This window comes from Opisthocomus hoazin, chromosome 3 (genome assembly GCF_030867145.1).
Source record: "Opisthocomus hoazin isolate bOpiHoa1 chromosome 3, bOpiHoa1.hap1, whole genome shotgun sequence".
Classification (NCBI taxonomy): Eukaryota; Metazoa; Chordata; class Aves; order Opisthocomiformes; family Opisthocomidae; genus Opisthocomus; species Opisthocomus hoazin.
This window is the reverse complement of record NC_134416.1, coordinates 84,346,000-84,372,944: the sequence shown is the minus strand read 5'-3', so window position 1 is coordinate 84,372,944 and position 26,945 is coordinate 84,346,000. Positions and strand designations below refer to the sequence as shown.

General features: G+C 41.4%; 1 protein-coding gene across 6 annotated transcripts in view; it reads right to left on the bottom strand.

The window, feature by feature from the left end:
• Positions 1-26,582, bottom strand: part of KIF13A (kinesin family member 13A) — a 115,856-nt gene extending 89,274 nt beyond the window's left edge. For 4 of the 6 annotated variants that reach the window (XM_075416841.1, XM_075416842.1, XM_075416843.1 and 1 more), the window contains exons 1-2: positions 26,068-26,582; positions 25,740-25,830 (exon numbers count right to left, since the gene is read on the bottom strand). In XM_075416841.1, coding sequence (XP_075272956.1) covers positions 25,740-25,830; positions 26,068-26,122 — 146 coding nt within the window. In that variant the 5' untranslated portion in view covers positions 26,123-26,582. The remainder of the gene's footprint in view (positions 1-25,739; positions 25,831-26,067) is intronic. The other 2 variants (XM_075416844.1, XM_075416845.1) reach the window with 1 other exon arrangement.
• Positions 26,583-26,945: the final 363 nt, after the last annotated feature.

Below are 26,945 nucleotides of genomic sequence, written 5' to 3'. Positions count from 1 at the left end.
TCCTGAATGCAAGCTGTATGGGTAGCACAGTTTGCTATTTAGAAAACTAAAGATTGGGTAACCTTCAGCAAGGAGCTTCTAGAGAGTTCAACGAAAAACCCCCTTGACAGGGGGTCAGGTCTAGCAAACCACAACTCTGTATTCCACTTTTTTAGTCATTTGTAAATTTTATATTTCTTTCACATATAGCATTAAAGATTTAAACTTAGCAGACAAGCTATTAAGTGTGAACTGAGAAAAAACCCGTAAGTAACCACGAAAGACATAGAAATCCCTTTAGATCAGTAACAATGCTGAGCCAGCACCAAATAATTTTGCAGCATCCTGGCCCATTTTTATAATCTTCTGCTTAGCTGCAGTTGCAGACCTGCTTCAGAAACTCAAGTATTATAGAGATATTAGAGATAAATAGAAAAGAACCCCAGACATAATTGAAACAAAAGCATTCTCCGTGTTTAAGACAACTAAGTCTCTGTGAGGGACAAAGATGTAAGTGTAAATACTAATTGGTTCTTTTTTGACAGACCCATGCACAGCTTTCAGCAGAGTCTAAAACTGCTATGCTTGCAACTAAATCAGTTGATTACGTATTCTATTTAAAGGAAATAAATAATAGCAATTTCAAATTCTAGATTTGATTCCTGACTAGCAGGACAGATCCGTGTCCTGTTACCAAAAAGTGCTTTGAAATAACAGAGAATGTATGTGAGAGTTTCATTTTCCAAGTTGCATGTTGAAACAGGAATGTGCTCTTTTGTTCTATTATTTTTTCCCCTCATTTAATCATAATGAAGTCACTTGTGACATTACAACGGTTTCCAGAGCAACAGTCCAGTCAGATGTGATGAACAGAAGATAAGGGTGTGCGCAGGAGAGCTCTGTAACCCACCAGTGATCTTGATGGGAAATTCAGCATAAATCTGTTTAGGCCAAAGAAGCAACTGGATCTATCCTCTCCTACATGCAAGGACAGAGAATTTCATATAATGAGATCACACTTTAGATCAACATTAAAGAAATACAAGGTGCGAGAATGTTTTTCTCCCAAAATGTCTGAAAAGGATGTGTAAATCATCTGGTCTGTTCCACAGGGGAAAATACATAACGTATTAAATAAAGCAGACAAAGCTACTCTAACACAGCACTTACAGTTGCAATAACACAAATGCTAATGCAATGGCTGGCCAGCCTCATGATCCTTCAGTGTTTGGCTACCAGATTTCCCAGGAACTTAAAGAAAAATGCTTAGGTAGAGGGAAGGTCTAACCAATAAACCTAGATTGTCAGGCGTACATACAAACCAGACACTGTCAGAAATACAAGAATCAGAGGATTGTACCTTGAAAGGCAGGAACTTCAACACGAGAGATGCAGCCTGAATTCATCCAGAGATGAATATCCAGAGATATACTTAGTTCTGCATCTTTAGACAATTCACCTTTGGGGGTTTCACAAGGTGTCTGCAATCTTTCAAAACAGAGCCTGAAATGCCATGGTTTTACCAACTCATGTGTCTGTGTCCTAGGGAATGTTACATATAAATACTACATATTAATGATTAACCGACAGCACAAACAACACAAAAACTGCAGAGTCAGCATTGTTTAAATATGTGGGGCACAGGAGAGGAGCTTTTCTTTCTTATACTGTAGTAATACTTTGCAGATTATTAATATTTTTCCAAAATATTTTCCTCAGAAAAACAGTGATAGAAATATGCTGTAATAATATCCATCAAAGCAGACGCCCTCCCTCTTGAAGGAACAGCCCCAAACAAGTATTTGAAGGAAAAATTATCAGCAAAAGCAATTGTTTCCTTATTGGCATTGTCTAACTACTGGCAAGAAATCTAACCAGGAATTCTGCTTCAAAAGCAAACCAGTCCTTGAACATCCTCCAGACCTTGTGTTCCCACAAGAGCCTCATACTTCAGGTCAAACATAACACTGAACTATGGTAAAAGGGAAGCTCTGTGGAAATGGAGCAAAGCTGTGAAAAAAAAGTCCCCATTAAGACCCATATAAACAAGTGATGCAACTAAAGTTTAGTCACTAGGCCAGAAAAAAAAGAGATAGTTAATTTCTCTGTTTAAAAGACAGAGAAACAAACAACAAATAGCTTCAAGAAAATATCGAAGTTCTGAATAGTACAAGCATGGACACACAGCACTATTTGTTTCTAATGGTACTTTTACCCTATCATGCAGTCTTCCAAGGTAGACTCCTATCTAGAAAACCATAGGACTGCAAAAAGGGATGAAATTTAATGTCCCAAGTGAGCATGAGCTTTAATTTTAAGTCCTATTTTATCAATGTCATGATTTGGGATAAATAGCTACAATAGACAAATGACAGCACCCTTGGTAAACTTGCTGTCTTCGTCACTAATGTTCCAAAGAAAGAACAAAATCCATCCAATGCTACTCCTAGAAAGTAGCTATGTACATAAGTTACTCCACTTTGGTGAGACCCCACCTGCAGTCCTGCATCCAGCTCTGGAGCCCCCAGCACAAGAAGGACATGGACCTGTTGGAGCAGGTCCAGAGGAGGGCCACAAAGATGATCCGAGGGATGGAGCACCTCTCCTGTGAGGAAAGGCTGAGAGAGTTGGGGCTGTTCAGCCTGGAGAACAGAAGGCTGCGGGGAGACCTTACAGCAGCCTTCCAGTACCTGAAGGGGGCCTATAGGAAAGATGGGGAAAAAATTTTCAGCAGGGCTTTTTGCAATAGGACAAGGTGTAATGGCTTTAAACTGAGGGAGGGTAGATTTATTTCGGATATAAGGAAAAAATTTTTTACCATGAGGGTGGTGAAACACTGGCACAGGTTGCCCAGAGAGGTAGTGGAGGCCCCATCCCTGGAAACATTCAAGGCCGAGTTGGACGGGGCTCTGAGCAACCTGATCTGGTTGAAGATGTCCCTGCTCACTGCAGGGGGGCTGGGCTAGATGACCCCTAAAGGTCTCTTCTAATCCAAAGCGTTCTATGATTCTACATCTAAAGTAAACCTATTGTTACTGCAATATCAGTAGCTACCTTCCAGTTAAGCTTTCAGAGGGGCATATAAGCAAACCACTGAAAGAGTGATTTTGGAAACGTAGGTTTCAATTTGGGGAGGCAGTAACAGAAAAGAATACAGGAAGATCTGAGTGAAGCAGTTGTTTCCAAGTGAACAGCTTAGAAGTAAATTTTTACAAACCCAAAATCTCTCTAAGCTTGTTTTCAAAAAAATTAATTATATGGCCCATTTGAAGAGCTGTCTCAAAACAGTTTTTCTCAGAGGTCTCCTCATCACACAATAGCAACTCTCTTCCAGAAACATCTCACACATGAAGAAAAAAAGAAAAAAAAATTTACTCTATACATTGATTATGCTTTAGCAATCTTCGAGTCCTCATTGTACTTTCACGATCAGGTCTGAGTTGCCCTCCAGGAAGCCACAGTGAAACATACTCCCGATTTCCCTGAATGAAAGATTACTGTCCTCACACACCTCACTGTGGCACCAAAACCAGGCACAGCCTGGAACATAAAACCAAAGTTAGAATTTAATCTGTTCACACTAATTCTGCTCCAGAAGGGAGGCACAACATGGCAATATCAGACAGAGCCTTGAGCGTCTCTGCCACCCGACAGCGGCAGACATACCTACACCCAGCCTACCTTCACTCTTCCTCGCGCTGCCAGCAGCAACACTAGATCAACAGTGGGAGAACTGCGAAGAACTCAAACGCCTCAACCTTCACAATATTCTTCTAAGACGCCACCCGAACCATTAACAGCTTACATGAACAACTGTAATTCCCAGCTGTACCAAATAGACAGGCGTACTCCATTTGACCCGTAGGGTTGTGCGAGGTGCTAGAGCTTCTGCACGCTGCTCTACAGCAGGAAAAGGCTCAGTGGCTCTGGCAGGGAACCATGAAAAAGCCCGTCTTTGCTCTCCAAGTCCTGCTCAATTGTTTCCTTTACCCACATCCTGCAAAGAGCTCCACACTCAAGGCAATTATTTAATGGTTGGTTTCTTCTTCTCTGTGCCATAACTGAAAAAATACTTAGATCTGGAGCTTTTTTTTTTTTAATGAGTTGCTACTGTTCTTATGCTAGTCACTTTTGTCTATCGTTCACTTCATTATCTACTTCTCAAAGATAACAGAAGATTATCTTTTCTGCACAGCTGTCACCACAAAGCACGGAAAGTCATTTGAATTGATGGTATTATCTGTGGATCTAAAACAATGCTGAACAAAAATACTAAGGTGCTAAATAGGACAAAAATACAAAATATAGAATATAAAACCCCAAAGCTTATTAAGAGCATAAAGCATAACTAAAAAGACCTACCTTCTCATGTACTAGAGGAGGAAAAAAAGGAATGGAATAAACTTTAAAAAAAACAACACACAAGCAGATGCATTTCTTCAGAGAACACATTTCAAATGTTTTTGCATTCACAGAAAGCCAAAACAGACAAGTTACTTTCATGAGCTTTTTTTTGTAAACCAGTTCCCGAAAAGCTTTTAAAAGTCTATTCCTCATTATTACAAATTAATTCCATACCCTCAGAAAACTGTGATAAGAGATTTACAGTAATTTTCCCTTCCCAACTGAAAGCAATGCCTTCTGACCCATGTCCAACTAAATCACCTCATTCAAGCATCAATTTGTATCAGAGGATTTTATTTCTTCCAATACTAACCACTGACTATTCTATTTGCAACCTCCTGCAGTCCCGATGTGAGACAGATGTTGCCTCTATTCTCCACCTCTGACACAAGCTGAGGAAAAATAAAACATTTCTCATCAATTCAGTCTCCATTTTTTCCTCCAAATCTGAGACACAGATGATTCTAATTTACTGTAACTGCATGTACACACCATCTTATCCATCACACCTTGTCTCTTTACAAACACTTCACTTCTCTGTCTTCTTGAAGTAAGTTTATTAGTTATTAAAAACATGTTTTCTTAACATCAACGTTGTCCATAATAATGAAGTTCACAGAAATTTGACATTGTTTGTTTCAGGACTTGGTCTTACAGATAACGCATCTTAATAAATATTAGCAAATACTTTACTTGAGATCTCTATTTAACACTCCTCCATGTTTACAACAGAGCAGCCATTTATCTTTGCCCAATGATGGAAACTATTCCTGCCATCTGTGCTAACTCCAGCTGGTATAAGACTAATACAAAATTCTGTCAGCTGCTTTGAGCTGCTTATTCAGCTGTCAGTAATAACAGTCAAGCTCATTAATAAGCAGAAACTTTGCTACATATGGCTGCTATCTCAGAGAAGCAACTAACCATCTCCATGAATGCTTTTTATTTTTAAATGAAGACAACTCTATTCACTTCGCACTTGTTTTCAATAACAATCTCAAAAGCACATTACAATTTTTTTTTCAAGCATATCTATCAACTGGGCTAAAAGTACATCAAAAATGAAAAGTTGCTACATCAAGGCAATATGCCATTTTCTGCGCACAAATTGAAATAAGTATCTGAAATCAGAGACATCCCTAATGCTTCAAGAGGCAGTTGCAGAACAAGCATCTCTGAAGCAAGTGTTCAGGAAACAGTTTTTCTATCGCTCAAACACTACCTAATTGAATACTGATTAAGATTTTACATGTCCTTTTGTATTTTAAACAGGCAAGAGACAAACTACTGGAGAACAGTCAAGCAATCCGTCATCTTAAATACACACTGGGGAATTTTATATTCCCCTGCGTGCAAAATTGCAGAATTCTAGGACTATGATCTGGGAGATACTAAAAATGAAATTTAACCACAATTTTAGTGGGGTCTTCATCCTCCCTTCTCCCTGAAGTCACAGCAATGTTACTGTAGGAATCAGTAAGCACCAAAACCAAGGGAACACAACTTGAATAGTTAACTGAGTATGTACAACTTTTTGATAATTTATCTTGCTTATTAAATACACATGTGCAGTAGAAATTCTCTTGGGAACTGTCACCAGCTCTGGACTCTATCACACTCCCCCAAAACTAAACTACTCTTCCTCATCTACACATTTTGCAAGAAACCCTCTTGACACAGTTCATAATCCATAATGATTTTCTGTCTTTTGTCCTTCCACAGCCTCTGTCCACAGCAGTACTTGTCTCAAAGCGGTCAACCTTCTTCTGCCTGCACAAGGCTTCAATTTTCTGTACTTCCAAGTCATTTCTGATTCTTATTTTTCAGTAAACTGTTGAGCCCAAATACACAGGGTAGACAAATATCAAAGGAACAGATATTGTTAAAAGGCGGCGGTCCTAGCTGATAGACATGGACAATGAAAAAAAGGTTCATTAACCATCTTACAGTTGATGGTTACCAAAATGTATTACCATGTACTTCTCAAACCTACAAAATCCCATACTGTAACTCAGATGAAACTGTTCATTTTTTAATTTTCATACTATACTCCTCCTGACTTTCCAACACCCACCCCACCAGCACCCTGAGACACAGTACTAAAGGAAAAAAAGAGGTTAGCGGTATAGTTCTTAGCACAGGCTTTGAAGACAAAAAGACTTTTTCTATGACACCAGAGACCCAGAGGATGGCAACCACCATCCCAGCTTTGTTCAAGGCAGCAGGAGGTCCAAGCCTTCTACATTTCAGAAAGGAGGTTGACTTGTCTCACTCACCACACAATTCCGAAAGAGGACAAGCATGAGACAGTCAAAGGCAAAAAGAAAGACCTACATTGTTTCCTCAAGTTAGCAGCTACATTCTATCTTTCTTTTAGCAGTTTCTTCCAATAATTAAGTAACTGTGCCTTTCTACCCCCTCTTTGCTGGACTTGAGCTTTTAGCTAGTAAGTCTTTAATGCATTAAGAAAACTTCTGTTCCTGGTATAATACATCTGTGAAGTTATTAATGTACCATTAGCAAAACTAAATGCCTATTTTTAAAATATTATTTAATTAAAACATTTTGTAAGTATCACAGTTGAAAAAAAAAAGAATTTAAATGCTACAAAGCATCTTCAAGAGGAGAACTATTTAACACTGAAATTAACTCTTCTGGCACAGTATTAAACAGCTGAAGGGTAGCAACTTCTGACATCACCTCAGCTGAGGTGCAAAGCACTCACTACCCCATCACACTCTTGAGTTCAAGGTCAGTTGTTTATCCAGTCTAAGTTGTCTACAGTTTTGCTCGCTCTTCTGTGGCAAAAGCCTGAAACCTTCAGTCCTCAGTGAGTTACACAGCATTTCCTTTTAGGAAGCTAGAAGAAAGTGCACGGGAGAGATTTATCTACCATGCCAAAGTAATCTGACTTCTCATCAGCTCAGAGGAATTCATCAGCACTGCACCTCACGTGGATTGACTATACGGAAAAAGGTGCAATACAGAAGGAATAGGTAAAGCTTTTGCTAATGAATGTTATCTTTTAATTTTCTACACGTATTTCTATTTAGAAACCCATATCTCATGCATCACGATGGGTTTGTCAACACTTTGCTCCCCTTCACAACCAATCTGTAAGGTTAGTACTACACAGGAGCAACTGGAACATACATTAGGAAAGTGAAAACTTTCCTAAGAGTGGTAAAGACTCTAATCGTGTTTGCCGGCAGTAAACAGCCGGCAGCCTTTCAGCCTTTGAAAATACACCATGAACTGAAGGGTCAGATTCTGTGCTTTTTATTAAATGAAAATCAAACTAATGTTGATTCTTCTCTATTTTAATTTTTTCAAAGGTTTTACTTTTCCTATTATGAAATCAGAATGGTTTTACTATATATCAATACACTGACAATTATAAGAGAGTACAGTTTAATAAAGGGAATTTTTGTTGCTAGAACTCTATGTTGATAAATACACCCACCTCAACTTATTTTGTAACTTCTGATTATCTCAAACATTTACTTCTAAGCTACTCCATCAATCTGTCTGATAAATCTGCACTGAAATTACAGACTGACCTCTCACATGGTGATCCCTTGCAATGCCTTCTAAACATGCATCTTCCCTGTCCTCCCCCAAAATATTGCTACTAACACCACAAACGTCAGTTAAAACATAGGTGATCAATGGCTCTTTCCACATGCCTTACCAACACAGGAAAAGTGCAGTCTGAAAACCAGTAGTGTACCTTATTTTGTAGGTATGGAAACTGAAGGCAGGCAACACCACTCCCAGAGGGCTAATCAAGCTTGCCAGCTTTCATTCATAGATTTCTCAATGCTCAACTTAAATGGCCATGCTCCCAAAAGTGATACACAATAACCTGAGCAACTCCAAGAAAGAGAAAAGCTTTGATCTAAAGTCACTACATCAGCTACAACAGATTCTTACAAAACGTCAATACAAAATGCGACCAGTTAATAAAAGAGCAAAGCTGGAATTTTAACAATGGAGAGCTCCAATACATAGAGTCTAATATTAAAACACTGTAACATGGTTTGGTGAGCTCTCACTATCATCTTATTCAAATAGGAAGCTGCATTAACTACAGATATCCCAAACCAGTCAAAAGAAATTGGTGATCAGGAGGAAGGCTCACTATTAGACATCTAACTAAATTTAAACATCTAACACTACGCAAACCTAGTGTTCAGTGCATAAATTGCCTTGAAAGAATAGTTCCTTCACAGATGTTAACTCTGCATAAGTTATTATATGTTGTATAGAAATGGTTGTAAACAGCTATTAATTCTCTGTACCTCAATAATTTGAATAAGCTCGGACATAATTAAGTCACCAAGAATCAGCTGAGCCACAGTAGCTGCCAACAGCAATTCCAAGGTAGCAAAGTTTGCCTGGTCCACAGACACTCATGACAGCACACACCACTTACATGAAATTGTTTGGGTTTTTTGTTTTTTTTTTTTGCTTCTTCGCTACTTGCTCCTTTTGGCAGCTTTAGATTTTAATTTTAGCACTGATGCACAAAATAGATTGGAGGCCCAGGCTTCCTGCCAGTCACATGTAAATTAAAAAGCTACAGTCATATAAGGTTAGCTGTTATCTATTCACCAAAAAAGGTGTTATTTTATACTTACTACTATTAACATGTTGCAGTAAGAAGAGAGTTAGGAAAAAAACCTTACTGGATAGCTGATCTGTACCTACCAGACAAGTCTCCTGAAGCAATTTGCAAACTGAATTTATTCTTGAGAGAATAGAGTATTTAACCTCCGCAGGTTCCTGACAAAGAATGAAGTAGATAGGATATGTTCTCTGTTACACTCCTGCAACACGTTCGGAGGAGCTGCATGATGAAAGGATCGTCATTTCACTGCCAGTTTCACCAACTATTTTAAGTCCTTCAAAATACCATATTTCGTATTTCAAGGTTATGCGAAAGATATTCCAGTGTGTAAGGTATAAACGATTAGGACAATTTTGAACACATTTTTTGTTGAATTCCAGCACTCATTCATATCTTGATCTTTTGAACTCTAACATTCAACATGAAAAAGCACCCACAGTATGTTTTGCTTCCTCAGAAACAGAGCTTCAGGTCAGAACTGTCATGTGCAGACTTATTAGACTACAACTGACATTTTAATTATCTTACCTCTCAAAAAGAAAACCCACAGATTATAATCTGATTTGTCCCATTAATTGCTTGCAGTTGATGGTATCTTTACTGAATAAAGACAGCTAGCACAATTTGTTCAAAGAAATGGGGAACGTGACAAAAAATACCCTTCTGACAGCAAGAACATGCTCAGAACGGATTATTCTCCACCTGCCTTTGAGCTCACCAGAGAACTGAGTGCTCAGAAAAGGCAATTCTAGAAAAGGAACAGAAAATAGGAGCTATTTAATGTCTACTTTAAAAACATTACAACAAATAATATTTAAAAAAAAAGGAAAAAGAAATGCCCTCTTCTTACAATCTTCTGAAATCAAAACTGGTACACAACCTACAGAGATCTCTTACTATTACATTTGCTTACTAAAATCTCTGGATTCTTTTTTTGTTTTGTTTTGTTTTTGACCTGTAAACTTAACAACTCTGAAAAGTAGTATTTAAGTTTTTGAAGCCTTTGATACCAAAACCAGATTAAAATATAACTTCAAGAGAAATATGAAAAAAAAAATCTATTTTAATTTTCAACTCAAGCCTGTCCCACTCCCCCCAAACCCAGCATTTCACACAAGCATGCCCAGCTCAACTATGTCTATGACTCCTTTCACATGCTTCACCAAACCTCTGCTCATCAGTTTACTCCGTGCATTGCTCTGCATAAAAGCACAGCAATATGCTTGAAATCAGCACCTAGCAGATTAACTTAAAAATAATTTTGCTCTGAAGAATGTCTACCTGAGATCAACAACTTCTCTCTCCACAGAACTTGCCCAATGGATTTGCACCAACATGCTGACTTTGGTAGCAAAATTACTATTCTCATACTCAAAGCCACCACAGTAAAGGCTGACAGGTCTGCTCCTTTCCAACACAACCACCATGGTGAAGCTCCAAGAGACATGGAGATGGACAATACAGACACAATTAACTGACAACAGGAAATAAGGAGATTAAGAATCTAGCCTCTAAAATTCCAGAGGGCTATAGTTATTAACAAAAAATTGATTTTGCATCTTTTCAGATCTTTTCATAGTTTAAAGGCCACACTGACAAACGAAGCAACTCTGCTACCAAATTTTTGCGACAGTTTAAGTCAAAGATTGCCAGTCATCACAATCATTTTCCCAGACTGATTTCCTGCAGTACATAACTCTTACATTTATTGATAGCAGACATCACAGAAATCTTCGCAAGATACACACAGAGACGTCCTGAACTCTAGCAGCCTGCACAGCGTACCGCTGTCAGAAAGCGGTTGTTTCCTTCAACAATTTATTTCTCTCCAGACACACTTTCACATTTGAAACACAATGTGTTCAAACAACATGCACTATTCTCAATGGAATTTTACTTAAATAGCCCAAAGACTATCTACAGCTCAAATATTTTAAAGATACGGTAAATCTTCTTTCATTAAAAATTGTTCATTCTTATTTAAGTCTTCCCTGAATCACTTTCCCCTCCTTGGCTTGCAGTCAATGGTATTATCCCCTCAAAATGCTTTTTAAGCTGTGATCTCAGACTGCGGAGCCAGCTTTATATCCACAGTTCGTTTTAGGAACATTTGCTTACAGAGAGTGGAACACTACAGTATTATTGCACTGAAAGGTAGAAGTTGTTTAAAATAGCCTCCCATTGCCACTACCTGTGAGAATTTTACCCTTGTTGCATGTTGCAGGTTTACTGTGCAGACAAACAGCAGACACTGAGCCCAGACAGGTTTTTATTAACTCAGGCACAAAACAAAGCAAAAAAGTGGCAGAGTCAAGCCAATGTCTAAAAATAGAGAAGGTGCATGGACACTTTCAGGCGGTGGAAAGCACCTGATTAGTTACCAAACAAGCTCAGAGCCCCAGCCTGGATACAGTGAGCAAAAGAGCACTCCAAGTTAAGGGAGGGAGAGTTTGAGAACACGTGAGTCTCTGTCACCCTGCAGAAATTCACTGGGGTCTAGCTGAGTGTTTTAGCTCCCATTCAGCAGCAGCATGCTGAGTACAGTTGCACTGTGAAGCTCTTTCCTTGTCTTACTGTGACAGAAAAAAACCCCAACCAATCTCTAAATTAGAAAACACGGTCATCTTACAATGAAATGAAGCTGCCAGCCCCTGACAAGTTTCAGAACATGAGAGATATTTAGCAATTAGCACACAGAAACAGCAATACAAAGCAGGTGGTAATAGGAAAAAAAAAAAACCCAATCACTGTCAGTGAGTACTACAAGGCAAGTTAGTCAGAGGAGTGAGCCACAGAAAGCAGACAAAGGAGCTGAGACACAAGCAATATATGCATGCTACCATACCATTAAATGTAATCAAGCTTCCAATTTTGAACAAGCACTGGAGTGCTGCCGGGAGCAGCTAACAACACTCAGTCTCTTTATTCTGAAACACCGCCACTTCTGGAGACAACACTTTAAATAGTATCTTTAAAGAGCATGGGAGAATGCAGGTAGAAGGTTAGGAGGATGAGAGGCAGATGAAGAAGAATGTTAAACTGGAGAAGAACAGAGAAAGGCATAAACTTTATCTATGGATATGCTCACACAGAAATGATGAGGTTTAGTATAAAGATTAGCTATGTTTAAAGAGCCTGAATGCCGGTAAGTCAACCTTGGCTACTGGGCCCAGATGTCTGCACACTAACCCAGAGACTGCAGTACAGTCTGTGGCCCATGCTGGCATCTATTCAGTGGCAGTTAAGAAGAGCAATCTAGGTTTCTGCACTGGGCTAAGAAGTATGCGCAAGTGATCTCGTACCGCAGTTACATAATGGAAAGTCTCCTTCATAGAGAGAACGGTGAAAAATGTATTCTTTCCCGATGAATGCTTTTCCTGGTACTGCAAACACCCAGGCTTTAAATTCAACATTCAGCTCAGTCAGTAAGGTCAATAGGTGTATTAAATCAACTGGGAGTTTTCCCCCACTTTTCAGTGAAGTATTTCACCTACTTTGTAATGTTCAATTAAGTACTTTAAATTCAACTTAAAATGTTCATACACAGCTTTATAGTTCCATTTAGTACCATCTGTGTTGTGAATCGCAGTCAGATCTACTGCTCACGATGAGGGTAGGTTGAAACACTCTTGACAATGGAAAATCCCACATGTCAGAGTGTACACTCGGGAGCATGTTGCAGACACTCCCAAACAACACTGTGGAGTCAATCAGTTATCTCTGTACAGCCAGTCCCGGCACTCCGAGTTTTACGAGACCGCCGTCAGCTTTGCCTCATTACCTGAACATGGGCTCATCCTCCACCACATCTGAACTAGTGAAACAGTAGCGGAGGCTCACATCCAACTACTTGCTGCCCTTTCCCATCCCTGACATCACTCTTGACTCCATCGTTGCCACCTCCTCTCCTATCCAGGTTCACAAGGACAGCCACGGACACCAGGAACAGCGCGGACAGCACAGGCTAACGCAGCCTTGCTAGACACCCAGTATTTGCACTGTGCAGCCAGGCTGTGGGAGTCCAGTGTTGAGATGTCAGATCTGACTCTGCACGAGAGGAGGTGAGGCCCTGCAGAGCTTATCAGCTATACCTGAATGACACCAAGCCACAATTCTTCTGTTTCAGGAGCTGTGACTCAGCTAATTATCTCTGCCATAAATAACCCACAAGCCTAAATGATCTACCCAGAGATCTGCCTGCATAGTGAATAGAGTTACACAAAACAACTGAGAAGAAAAAGTCAAATTACATGTGGTCTCTGCAAAAGTTGACAAAAATCCTTATAAGAGAATGAGAAGTTGTATGTTAAGGAAGAAGACAGACTCAGAACAAGTATATCTGTCTGAAACACCATGAAAAGTCATATGAAAGGGTACGCAGGTTCTGAACTCTGATAAGAATTATATTAGTGATCCAAGGCAGCAAATACTACTGAGTTCAGCAGTCTTTGCTTAGTAACATTAGGATAAGAATGCGAAGGAGCAAAGCAGGTAAGCAGCAACACTGCACACTAAATTCAGGTTTAACAAATACAGAACTAAGTTCAGAATTATTCAAAAAGTTTAGCACATTAATGTTTCAGTGTAGCTTTCCCACTTTGACCATCATCACTAATATTTTAAACAAAAGTCAGCAACAGCACTCAATTCTCAAGTTTCAATACAATAGAGTCCATTGTTTCATTTTTGCTTAAACTGCCATTCTGCTCCAAAAATGGCTAAAAGTCATGTTGTTTTATTAGTAACTCCAGACCAGTTCAACTTATTTTCATGTACTACATCTGCAAACTGAGGTACAAAAGCAAAAGAGCATGAATAGAAAGGTCTGCTTCAAGAGAAGATGCAGCTAAGGCAAGCATCCAATTTCAAATACTCTTAGATTAACAGTACTGAGGCAAAGAAGTGACCCGCCTCATATGCAGAAACAGCTATAGGGAAAGAACAAAACAAAACAAAAAAGAAGTAACACAATTTTTAAAAGAATCATTAATTACCCAATCTAGATCTTTAAGATAAAAACAACAACAAAAAACACCTAGCACCTTTTGCTCCTTCCATTTAGAGCAAAAGTTCTGTAAGGAATCTGTAATTTGCTTTCTATTTTGGATGCAAAGTAGAATGATAACTACAAGATTTCAAGTACAAAGCTGTTCCACTGTTACTTGGAAAAAACATGCAGGTTTCCTAGTCTCATCACTTACCTCGAGCTCACTAAACTCTGACATTGCTCATTACAGCTACCAGTCAGTCAGACTCTTAGCACTACTAAATGTTTCCTGAAAACACGAAAATGAGCTAATTTCGTTTTTCTTTTCCTACATAACTGCATGTCCTCATTATTTTTTTCCCTCTCATTTCTATACACTGCTAATGAAAAATTCCTCCCTCAAAATTCAGTTCTGCAATTCCGTTTTATAACATCTCATTTCCAAGTCCATAGACAAAGACCTAGCATTTACTTTCCCTTTTTAACCACAGCAAAGGCAAGCAAGCAAGAGGTCACTTCAGCGAGTGATTCACTTGCCTCCACCTTTTTGGAACCACAATGAAGATGCAGATACCTTGAGAAAAACGTAAGCATTTAAACCGAGAGATCCTCCAGAAGTCATCCTACAACACCCTTCTGGACAAAGGATGACAGATTAAGATCAAGCTGGTTTAAGAGAGATTTTTGTAAACTCATTTTACACGTTGGTCATGTGAATGCAAGAGTATTTTCAAAGTCTATTTGCTCTAGTTGCACATAAGCCGTGAATTTCTTCCTTATTCATCTATTATTCCAATACCTGGGTCAGACCATGCACCAGAAGAACCATCACTCAGAAAGCACATGAGCATTGCAAAACACTAAGGGCATTCAGCCCGCCCAACACCGCGGATCTGCATTTGTGGGTTTAAACTAGCACAAAGTTGCAAGATGCCATTCTGAAATTTCAAATAAAGGTACACCACATTCGTTGGAGCATATGCAAAGCTTCTATCCGTGAGTGTAGATGGCAGTAAGGAAAAATTACATTAAGGGCACAAAGCTTGCATACCATTAGTATTTCTGGAAAAAGCTTCCCATTGCCACATTTACATCTGCAAAACTGAAACTTCAAAAACTGCTTGAGGGGATGCAGCATGCCCCATTGAGTAATTAAACAAGAGAGAAGAGATTAGATGTCTATCTAGGTTCAGTACTCATCCACTATGACCTGCTGAGCACTTGAAAATAGAGCTGGCAAGAGCTAACTTCTAACCTTCACCACAGGGAAGTCAGACATCCCCCTCCTTCAGTACACAGGATTACTGACAGCACGGGGTTACCAAGCCATGGAACTGGGATGCTGAGAGGGACAGAACACGTATTGAATTCATTAAAAAAAAAAAAAAAAAAAAATCAAGATACTGTTCCATTGAAAGAGACCTTAGGGGAACACTCCAATGCTGCATCTTCAAACACACTTCCATCATCTTTTTGCGAGACGCACAAGTGTTCCCCATTGGACTATTTCACAGCCAATTTACACAGATTCTCAATCATGACATTTAACATAAAAGACAGTAAAAAATTAGTGTTAACATATGAGTTACAACTATGCAATGAAAATTTGGAACATGACACGAACTTAGCTACAATGTTATGAACACCTTAAACAACAAGCGTTTTTGGACTTGGAAGCTCTTGAAAAGCAAACTACATGGCAAGCTGTTCAATGGTCTGTTTACAAGAACTGACTTTCCTTTCTGTTTTCCACTTGGATCTCAACCAGAACACACATGAAGACTATAGCACCACCCCAGAGAATGCCAGTTTCTCATACACATTTTCAGTAGGACACAAAAAAGCTTACTGGATGCTGTTGGGTTTTGTTAGTTGTTTGGTTTTCCTCCAACAAGTGCTTTGAGCAGTTTCACCATGTTGTTTGGCATCCGTTTCTGTATGTCTTTTGCCTTTCGTTATCCTTCCAGTCCTGGTCCCCAAGTATCCTTTCCCTATATTCTACCACATCAGCAGCAAATCCATTAACAAGCCATCCTTGGCATTGCCTTGTGCGTCATTTTCTCTGCAGACATTGAAGCAGCACTTCTCAAGGGCACTCCAGTCAAGAATGCAGGTACAAGGATTAGATTTACACCAGAAGAAGAATGAGAACTATCGAAAACATTCTTCTTTTTAAATGTAATGGGCAGTAGGGAAAACACTAAATTGTTTTCTAGACAGTTTGTTTCAAAATAGCATATCTGCCCACTGTGGTCAAGGTCAGAAGCTCCAAAACAGTAAAACCTGAGTGGTGGAATGATGGTCCATGATCTGCTTCTAACACCACCTTCAGAATAATTTTTTTTATCCCAATACAGTACAAAAGCAAAGTGCAGGAAGACTGCAGATGGTTTCTGCTCTTACTCCCTCATGTAACTGCAAAGTTCACTTTAACAAACGTATTCAAACTCAACTATTTCTTGCTGAGCATTCAGAGAATATTTAAGTCATGTAATGTTGTCTTCAGCTGCATACAGTTAATACAGGAACATTTCTTCATTTTAGCAAATGGCCAATTTCTGTTTCGACCTGATTTCATTAGGTAAAGTTATCTAAAAGCCACATTTTTAGTCTAAAGGAAATTTAGAAACATCTCAAAATAAGGAATGACAACACGGTATGACAGGAAGGAAAACATACCGAAAAATATCAAAATGCTTTGGACTTGCATCATTCAGGTAGGTGGCGCTACTGAGCCAAAACACGTCTGGAGCGCTGCAGACTTACATCACATTGCATACATAAAAAACTCACACCAACAGATGCCGACAAAGAAACCTTCCAAAGCAGACCAGGATGCTGCTCAGTCAGGGCCATAATGCTGCTTTGCCAGTAGAAAACTTTTGCCAGCTCTGTGCCTCCACTGGAATGTTCTGTTGACTTCTCTTTAGGAAAACCTCATCTACTGCAAAACAAGCCTTGGCTTTTGAATCACAAAGTAAAACTGAATTTGAAGCAAATAGTCAATGAAAATAAGAACTCCAAAGTATTAAAAGTTACACTGCAGCCAGTGCCAGTCATTGCACAAATCCATTCGTTTTGCAGATAAACTTCCCCTTCCACCTCACTCAACCCTTTTTCCTTCAGCTCTGAAGGAATCAAATTTGCGAAAGGCTGCCTCAGCTATGCTGCACATGATTTTAACCATAAAGTCAGACAAGAAGTGGAAACCATGTGGGAACAAGTATCAAGTACTGCAGTTTCTTATCTAAGATCTGTTGTTCCTTGTCATCATATAAGAAATATTAAGCAGACAGCTGCACATACTCATATTTAATGCTACAAAAATTATTCCTGTAACTCAAGAGACAGATCCAGAATTTTGAAGCCTTATGCTAGAAGAAGAAAATTTCATCTCGCCTGAAGGCTTTTGAGCACTACTTACTTGGGACTGATGTTTATGTTTAAGAAGAGACTGTGGAATAAACTAAGAAAAAGTAAGCTCAATAAATAGGATATCATGTACATTTTTTCATTTTATTTGCAAGTCTAAAATATTCTCTATTACAAAAATATTTCAGAAAAAATACTTAAGTGTAGACAGTTTCAGCAATGTGATTTTAAAACAAAGCATTGAATTACTTTCTATAAAGTTTACAGTTAACAAAGCATCCCAGTAGTTTTTTAAAACATGTTGAACAGTCTCTTCATAAACACATGCAGAGATAAGCATGCCATTCCAGCCACAGCAGCTGCTTTGATTCACATTTATGAAATGCTCACAATTCTTGGAATACACATACACTGCAAAAAGAACATGCAGTGACGCCACAATTCTCAAATTTAGCCAGTACTAGCCCACAGTCTATCCTGTTACTAAACATGATGAGGCAGCAGCACAGGCTTGGTGGCTGCTAGCATCTAGAAAACAGACCATAACTACGTACCCTCTTGCTAGTGCACTATGAGCCTTCGTGCCATATCTTCAGCATCATCATTGACCATAATAGTTACCATGCACTAACACAGGCACACAGCAGTGTTTCAGACACACCTTTCTATGGCTGTGCTGACCGACATACCTCAAAATAAGTACCGTGCCATTAATAAGCATCAAAATATATTCATGGCTTAATCTGTCAAAAAGAGTAATTGTGGTATAAGTCTTTGTCCCGAGTTATAACACTTTAGTAGCAAATAAGTTACTATAGGACAACAAATCATTAGCGACTTCATTAGGGGCTCTTACCACAATAGATCTCCCTGTGGCGATCTATGGGAAATGAGACGGAACATTCAGATTACCTCCCAGTGTAAAAGTCACACCTTACAAGTCACTAACCACACTGTTCGAGAAAGATGCAGGCGTATCTCGTAAGCATGTACATGCTTGACAATGTCTCTATTTAGGATGCAACAATACCAAATAAATGTTGCAGCTGATGACTAAGGAACCCATTGGTTCAGGACATGGTTATGAATTTCATTAGATGTTTTGATGACTGAGGTGGGGTTTTATTAATTATTATTTTTAGATTAAAAGGCAACTATCAAAAATACAGGCCAGAACTGCAGAGGTTAATTAACACTAACCAAGCACAACAACATCAGAAAGCCACTGATTCCCTTTTCCTCCAAAACTGAGAAATGACATAAAAGGACACCCTCCCATGGCAATTAAAACAGCTTGTGTAACTCCTGCTCTCCACCATCATGGGTATCTTGAGCTCATGTCATTGATTTCCAGCTCCCATCAGCAATACACTTCTCTGATTGACCTTCATACAGCAAGTTATTCAATCTGTTTGTTGTTAACTTCACGAGCTCCTCCCTTGGCTCCCAGTGAACACCCATCGCATGCCACAGAAGGATCATGAAGACACAAGTAGCTCAAGCTCCAGCAGATCTCAGACGGTGATGACCAGTTTCACATCAACATACAAAGTCACATACTGACTGGACAAGCTTATATCCCTTCTATCGTCTCTTCTAAAACGACACACAGCCACATCGCTTCCAGGCAACAGCAAGTGTGTTTTAGTTAGCTTGGTGCTTCGAGTCTCAGGTTAATTTGATAGCGAGTCCTGTGGTGCACATCATTGCACAGCGGGGGCCTTTTCTTTGCAGGCTGCACTTGAAGACCCACAACTCGCTGTCTGCAGCCAACACTTCCACACTTCCATAAAGAGCCTTTTCCACACCCTGCCCTCACTAACGGACATCCTCACAAATACAAGAAACCGAGCAATCAGAGAAGTTACTCAGTTAAGCAACAGCATCTGCACGGCACTGCTGCAGCAGCTGGCATTTCACTATAGTAGGCAGTAATTGTTTCCATTAATAGATTCAAACCATGCCCAGGGAGGGCCAAATAAGCAAAGACACTGAACTGCTACTTTCCCACCATAAAGGACAGTCTGTCCGTGTAAGAGACACCAGCAACACACCCGGCGGCAGCTACTGCTGCTCAGTCTGCACCCAACCGCAGAGCAACAAAGGACTTCAAAATCTTATAACGTCTCAAATGAAACAGCAACAAGTAGTTTGTCCATTTAAAGATTCAGCACTAATCTTGTTACTAGAAGTACCACCACGTTGGCTCCCGGGATAACAGATGCCTTTCCTGCGCCTACTCCACTGCAGGCCTCAGACCAAGGAGGGATTATTCGCTTTATCCCCAAACTTTGTACCAAGATTCCCAAGCCAGCTCTGCGCAGTACACAGACCTGCGTGGAAGGGCAGCTGGTGTGCGCTGCTCCTCTCTGAGCTCAGGTGCTGCAGAACAGGGACTTCTTAAGCGCTTCCTGAAGTATTCTGAATCTAGCCCACACTGGGGTCACTGCAGTGTATTTACAAGTATCATTTAACTTTAGATCTTGAAACTATTACATTACAGTGAATCTAATCAGAAGTCTGAAGTCTTACCATCTGCACATTTAATAAACCTACTAGATGCATAACAAAGATAATCTTGTTTTCAAAACAAGAAAGCTGTATCTACTATTTATACCAAGGGGCAAGGGAGGTGAAAAAAAAAAAAATACTCCTTTAGTCCTGATCTCCCCAGAGAAAAGACCCCCCCCCCCCCCCCCAAAAAAAGAAGTTTTTAAAAAGCTGGACATTTTTAAAATCCATAATTCATTTCAATAAACAACATATTCAAGGTGTATTGACTAGTAATCCAGATCTCTGGCTGCAGTAATAGGCAAGTACTTGCGTACCTGCCCCTTCTACACATAGGAGCTAAGTGTGTCTGAAGGCCTACCAATCTTTTTAACAATCTTTTCATATTCCACAAGGTAGGCATTTCTAACATCATAAAGCAGAAAAATTGCACAGGTTCAGAGCTGAAACTTTTTACTGTGCTCTACTCAGAAATATTTGAACATAACACTCAGTAGTCCAAAAACAAGAGAATGGCTACAAAGCAATGATTGCCTAAACATGGTCATACCAAGCACAGTTTTCCTCCTCTTCAAACACTTTATCTATTTTTGTTCTGAAATACTGCCAGCTAAGTACTGCTAGCCGCTTACCCACAGTCCCAGCACTCTCCAATGGTAGTCTCCTCTAACAATGCCATTTCAAAACCAAAGCACAAGGTCCTAACAGCTGTCTGGATTTTATAAACACAGTAAAATAATGGATGTTGCATTTACCCATAGTTCAGGCCACCTTAGGAAGAATCAAGAGCCGTGCCACGCCATAATTTGGATTACATGTTTGTGTCTCATTTTTTTTCAAATTACATGGAATTCAAGAAGAGCAGTTTCATGGAATTGCATCTAGTGTCTCATCTGAGGCACGAATGAATTAAAGCAACGCACAAATAGCTCCAAAATGCCATTTTCCAACCACACATTTCGTAATTCAAACATACCTCTTCTGCAAAGGTTCCAAGCTAACAGTTCACATCCTGAACACTGATGTCTAACAGGAAAGGTAACAGAAGAGGTCAAAGTCAGATTACTTTTACAATTTCCTGCAGACAGACAGACATTGCTGCCTGCTATTATTTTATGATCTACCTCAGACAGGTGATAATTTGGAGTATACACACCAATGACACAACCTCACTGTCATTCCTTCAGGTATGGAAATAATTAACAGTTGGCCTATTTCTGCACCTTTGAGTTTAAGTCTGAAAAAGGGACCATTACCAGAAACGGACACCCTCTCTGACAACAGTGCTTTTCTCCCATCTCTGATGCTATTCAAACCAATACGTGGAAAAAGATGAAAAAATGCCACAACGACCACACAAAGGACTATGTACTGAAGACCATCCAGAATCACACTTTCTTTGAGGTAAGAGGGAGCAACAGTCATTTTCAGGAAACCCGTTTTAGGACAAGATATCTAAGGAAGAAATCTGTGGTCCAGATATTCATCTTTCGAAGTATCGTAACCTACAAAAACTAGACACGCACGCACACCTCTTCCTAGCTATTTATTTTCTTAGAGAGCTTAAACCTACTCAAAAAAACCCCCACATATTCTGCAAACTTTAGTAATTTAAAGACATAAGAAGAGTTTTACCTAGGTAGAATCTGACCTTGGTGCTATTTGCCTGTTACAAAAACTATGACGAAAGAAGACAGAGCAAGCAAGTCATAAAATGTTTTTTAAAAATGAATTAAGCCAGGCAAGAAAGATATCTTCTGAGAAAAGTGGTAATTTTACATTCAGCTCCACACACTGATGATTTCTTTCTTATTTTCTGACGCAAGGTCTTTAATAAGCCGAAGTTTGCACAAGGCTACTGTGCTCTAAGGCAATAAATTGCGCACTAGATTCATTTTTGTTTCAGTCAAAACTACTGTTAAAACAGTAGTTCAGTTCTACTGTCTCCATAGTTCCTTGTTTATTTCTGTCAAGACAAACATTTTGCTTACTAAAGGAAAAAATTTGTCATGAAGAGCTGCTGTCAGGGAACTAAAATAAAACTTCTCGGATCCTATGCATTAAAAAGTGTAGCTGAAAGGCAAGGTTGGAGGAAAGCATATTTTAACAATCAAAAGCAGAGGAAGAACCTGGCAAAACCTAATTTGTCCTATTAAAAAATAACAACTCTAACATGAAGTCAGATCATTCATAGACTCAGAGAGGTGTGTGATGCTTCCATTGTAAAAAAAAAATCACTCGTATTTTGAAAGGCTGTGTGTAACTCTACTTATCTCACACTTACATTTTAATACTGCACCTTATGGCCAACAACCACATACAAACATTTATAGCAAGAGAGCAAGCTGTATACAATAGGCTTTGAAACATGATGCCCATTTCTAAAAGAATGTTAGCTGGAATAATTTTTTCCCCGGAAGAGTATACTTCAAGAAAGGAAATTCAGATTTGCAGGTGAAAAGAGACAAAAATCAGAGGGTTCCCAGAAAGACAAGATGGTGTTCTTTCCCTTTCTAGAAAATAAAGGTAAACCCACACCAGTCTGGGGGGAAGACATGAATGTGAGACAGGAGAAGTAACTAAAACGACACACAAGCACACTCCAGCAGATAGAAAGGAGACTACCACTACTAATAATAGTAAAACAAGGGTTAAAGGCATGAAGTCCAGCAACCAACTTACAAAAACTTTACCAGCACTGGAGATTATACCTGATCTCAGCTAATGAAAACCATTCCTCTCTGAACTCTGTCTCCTATTATTTCAGTCAATAAAGATGTTCCTGTGCCTTTCAGACTCAGATTGTTCAGTTTTACTATGCTCTGGTTTTCCTCTTTCGTAAGTTTAGAATGTTAGAAGTGGTGTCTCTCTGGGGAACAGCAGGCCTGCTGCTTATAAAAAGACAGAACACTTGTACTTAATAACAGTTACTATTTTGTAGCTGTGTTTGTTAAGATGCGGATGCTGTGTGGTCTAGCAGCTAGAAGATGGAGTCGGAACCCTGTTCCAATTTACGGTTATAACTTATTGATTTACCTCTAACACAATAGTGAAAGTTGGACAAATGGCAGCACTGTCTGGGATTTGGGGGTTTTTTCACCACTTGTAAAATAAGCACTACTTGTCCATCTAAAATCCTTCAGAAATGTCCTTAATAAAACCCAGAGCCTGATTAACAGCATGCATTCGAACTTAGATTTAATTCAAGAACTCCTTACACAATAGGAAAAGCCAGTAAAATTTTATTTTCTTAGCCTTGGATATTCTTCCAAGAGCAAACGTTATAATGTTAGAATTATTAAAGAGCTACCTAATTTTATTTTCAAAAAAATCCCGTCAGTACCTTTAAAGTTATAACTGAGAGAACAAAGCAAATGAAGAGCATGGTCCTGAATTCTATTCCCCATACCCTATAGTCTCTTGGCTTCAGCTAAATTAAGAAAAGCAGCCCTGGAAACCAAATTTGCTTTAGAAGGCTACTTATTCTTATTCCAAAGTGCAGTACAAGCTTGTACTTCCATTCAGCTAGAAAAGGGAAATTTCCATATAAAAAGATAAAATGTAAAAAGGGAAAGGTAAGTCTAAACAGAATATTAAAAAAATGCAATACAGTAGAGAAAGACCAGTTAATCACCCTAACAAGCGAAATAATTTTTGCAACAACATGGTTGCTCTGAAAGAAAAATCCAGTTAAGCTATATAAAAACAAGCTACACAACGAAAACCAAAAATCCATTTGACATCTCTAACCCTGCCAAGACATCAATCCAAGTACAAGCAGCAACTACTCAGCAATTCAGAGCCAGTTTATACAGACATTTTATGGTGGGTACACACAGAACAGAACTCATTCTTCATCATGAGAAATTACACTATTTATCTTGAGTAAAAAATAAAAATCAATAGTTCAGCACTGAAGAAAACCTGAAGGTGCTAGAAAGTCTATTAGGCATCTCAACAGGTTACACACAACACCTGCTATTTAGAAGGTACTCGGACTGTATCCGAGTTACTTCTCACTGGTATTTCCAATCCACTCACATCAGGAAGTTGCTTCCAGCGTGTAAGTTACACACGTTAACAGCCGGCCAAATTCCAGCCTCAGACAGGGCTGCGAGCAGGACAGCTACAACCTGCCAACACAGCTGCCCACCGTGAGGTCGCACTCCAGTGCCACAGCTCACTCGTAAGGCGCTTGGCACACAACCAGAAGCCAATTCCAACCAAGTAAGAGAATTTATATATATATTATAGGTATTAAAGCCAGACAAACACAGGCTCTCAAAAGACAGTCACTGCACAGTCTCACTCAGTATCTGCATGCCAATGCGTACAACAAGAAAAATTCACACATTACAGGCTCCTTATTAAACCAGCGGGCCCTTAGGCTCTTCAGTCTATTGAAATAATGATTTTTAAATCTTAATTCTGTTCTCGATTTGTAAACTATTTGTATTTCATGTTTCACACCTGTGAAATCCACTCACCTTAAAGAGTTAATGTTATTCTTATTGTAGCAGCGTTGTGATGGAGGCCATATACACACTTCAACAAACAGAAGGAAAAAAAACCCAACCCTATACCTTCTAAAACAGAACAGTCTCAAGAAAAACAAGATTTCCATGTTACAGATGGGATGCTAAGACCCACAGAGGCAGCATGACTTGCAGAAGATCACACAAAGGTCTATGCAAGGGACAGGAAACAAGCACAGATCTTTCACGACCCGGGCCAGCGCGTTAGCCACAATAATGGTTCTGAAGACAATGCAAGTTGGATTTAAGTTTAATTGGTGTAATTCCAGCTGTATTCCAGTATGTGGATTAATGCGAGAAGCACCTTCACATCTTGGGACAGGCAAAACAGAAAAGGTCTCAACCTTTTCTGCTGGAAAACTATAAAAATGTGACATATGGCCTCTGAAGAAAACCCATATTCGCACACTACAGTTTCTTCATAAATACTATGAACTCAGTCAAAAATATTCTTAATAAAACCCTGAGTAGTAGGAAGGTGTTCAGATTAAAATCTCTCTAATTATGCAACTGATTTCACATGCACTGACATTAAATATATGTAACAGACCAACTTTAGTTGAGCAGTCAACAGGTAACTGCAGAGATAATCATACCACGTAACCATTCTCCTTGCACCTCCCTGTCTTTCCCCACACTCCCTCAAAGGAAAGAAATCTTTTCCTGTTCTGATCTATTTTTACAGTCTAGTGCATTGGTATTTTGGATTATTTCCAAGGGTATTCTTTACTGGGGCATCACAACTAAATGCCAGATTTCAAAACTATGTTAGCACACTCTCATAGGCTACTTCGCAGAACAACACTGAATTCATAAAGCAGCTAGCAATTACAGCCTTTTCAAACGTAAATACGTTAAAAAACTAGTAAACAAATAAAAACTAGCCTACAAAAACACATCACTAGCCTAAAATTCAGATTGTGCTTCTCATTCCCCCACAGGTTACACCCGCGTTACGGGCAGCCCGCGCTCACGGGGGATGTCGGAAAGCGGCACGCACGGCCGGATCCAGCCCCGACCTGACCCACACCTGATCTTCCGAGCAGTTAACCAAGACCCAGCTTTGAAACCCGGGAGGCCACCGGGGAGACCCTCCGCCTGCGCACCCCAGCGCGGGCACCCCGGCCCCGCTCCGGCCCCCGCTCCCCAGCGACGGGAGCCCAGCGCCGCAGCCCCCCGCCCGCTCCCCTCCCAAACCCCCCGAACACCCCCCCCAGCCCCGCAAGGCGCCGAGCAAGACCTGCGGGACCCCGCCGCCCGGCGAAGGGCGCGGCGGAGCAGCCGGGGCTGGGTTTTCGCGCGGGGACCGGGACGCTTTTACCTCTCTCCCTGCTTGGCGCTGGGAGGCGGCGGGTGCAGCACGGTCTGGTTCCCTTCCATCTCCACGATGCACTTGGTATTCAGGTCCAGCTCTGCGAGGCGACACGGCGGGGGACTGTACCCGGGGCGGGAGCACCCCCCCCGGCCCCCCCGCCCCCCCCGGAGCCCCGAGCGAGGGGCAGGCGGGAGCGTCCGAGGGGCTTCACCCTCCCGCCAGCCCCGGGGAGCAGCCGAGGGCGCCGCGCCCGCCTCAGGCGCCCCCTCCCCACTCCCCACCCCCCCCCCCCCCCCCCCCGCCGTCCCAGTCCCCAGCGCCGCCCGCCCGTTACCTCTCCTGTTCATCGGCCGGACCCTGACGGCAACTTTCACCTTGGTGTCCGACATCTTTCCGCCCCCCCCCCCCCCCCGCCCCCTCTCTCCCGGGAGCGGCGGGCGGCCCCGCTCAGCGGCAGAGGCGGCGGGCGGCCTCGCAGCGCCGCGCACAGCAGGACGGCGGAGCGCCAACGTCCATGCCGGGCCGGGGTGAGGGCGGGGGGCCGGGGCAGGCGGGGAAGAGAGGAGGAGGAGGAGGAGGAGGAGGAGGAGGAGGAGGAGGAGGAGGAGGAGGAGAGTCCGGCGCCTAGGAGGGCGGAGGCGGCGCAGCCCCAGCTGCCTCCCTGCTCAGCCGCGGCCCGCACCGGCCCTAGCGGTGGCTGCTGACGGCCTCGTTTGCATAACCACCGCCGCCACCGCCTCCTCCCCACCAATCCCGTCCGCCATCTTCCGCCTCCTCCCGCCGCGCCGCCGGGATTGCGGCGCCCAGACAAGCGGCGAGGGGGCGGGGAAAGGCGGCGGCGCCGGGGAGGAACGGAAACACCCGAGCGGCTTCGGTACGGGAGGGGAGGGGAGGGGAGGGGAGGGGAGGCGGGGGGCGGGGCAGGACACCCTCCCCTCTCCTCGGCCGGCCGCTTCCTCCGAGTGAGCATGCGCGACGGGACGCTCCTTGCAGCGGCCACAAGGGCGGGGAGGGGGCGCTGCCGCGCCCGCCCGCGCATGCGCAGAGTGGGCGGGGGACGCCCCGCGGTGTGCCGTGCCCTGGCGCTGCCTGCCCGGCCGTGGCGGCTGCCGCCGGCGGCTGCCGGGGCCGCGGAGGCGGGAGCGGGGCCGCAGCCGCAACCTCGGGCCCTTCCCGAGAGGCTCCGCCGTGTCTCGTGCGTGGCAGGCGTCC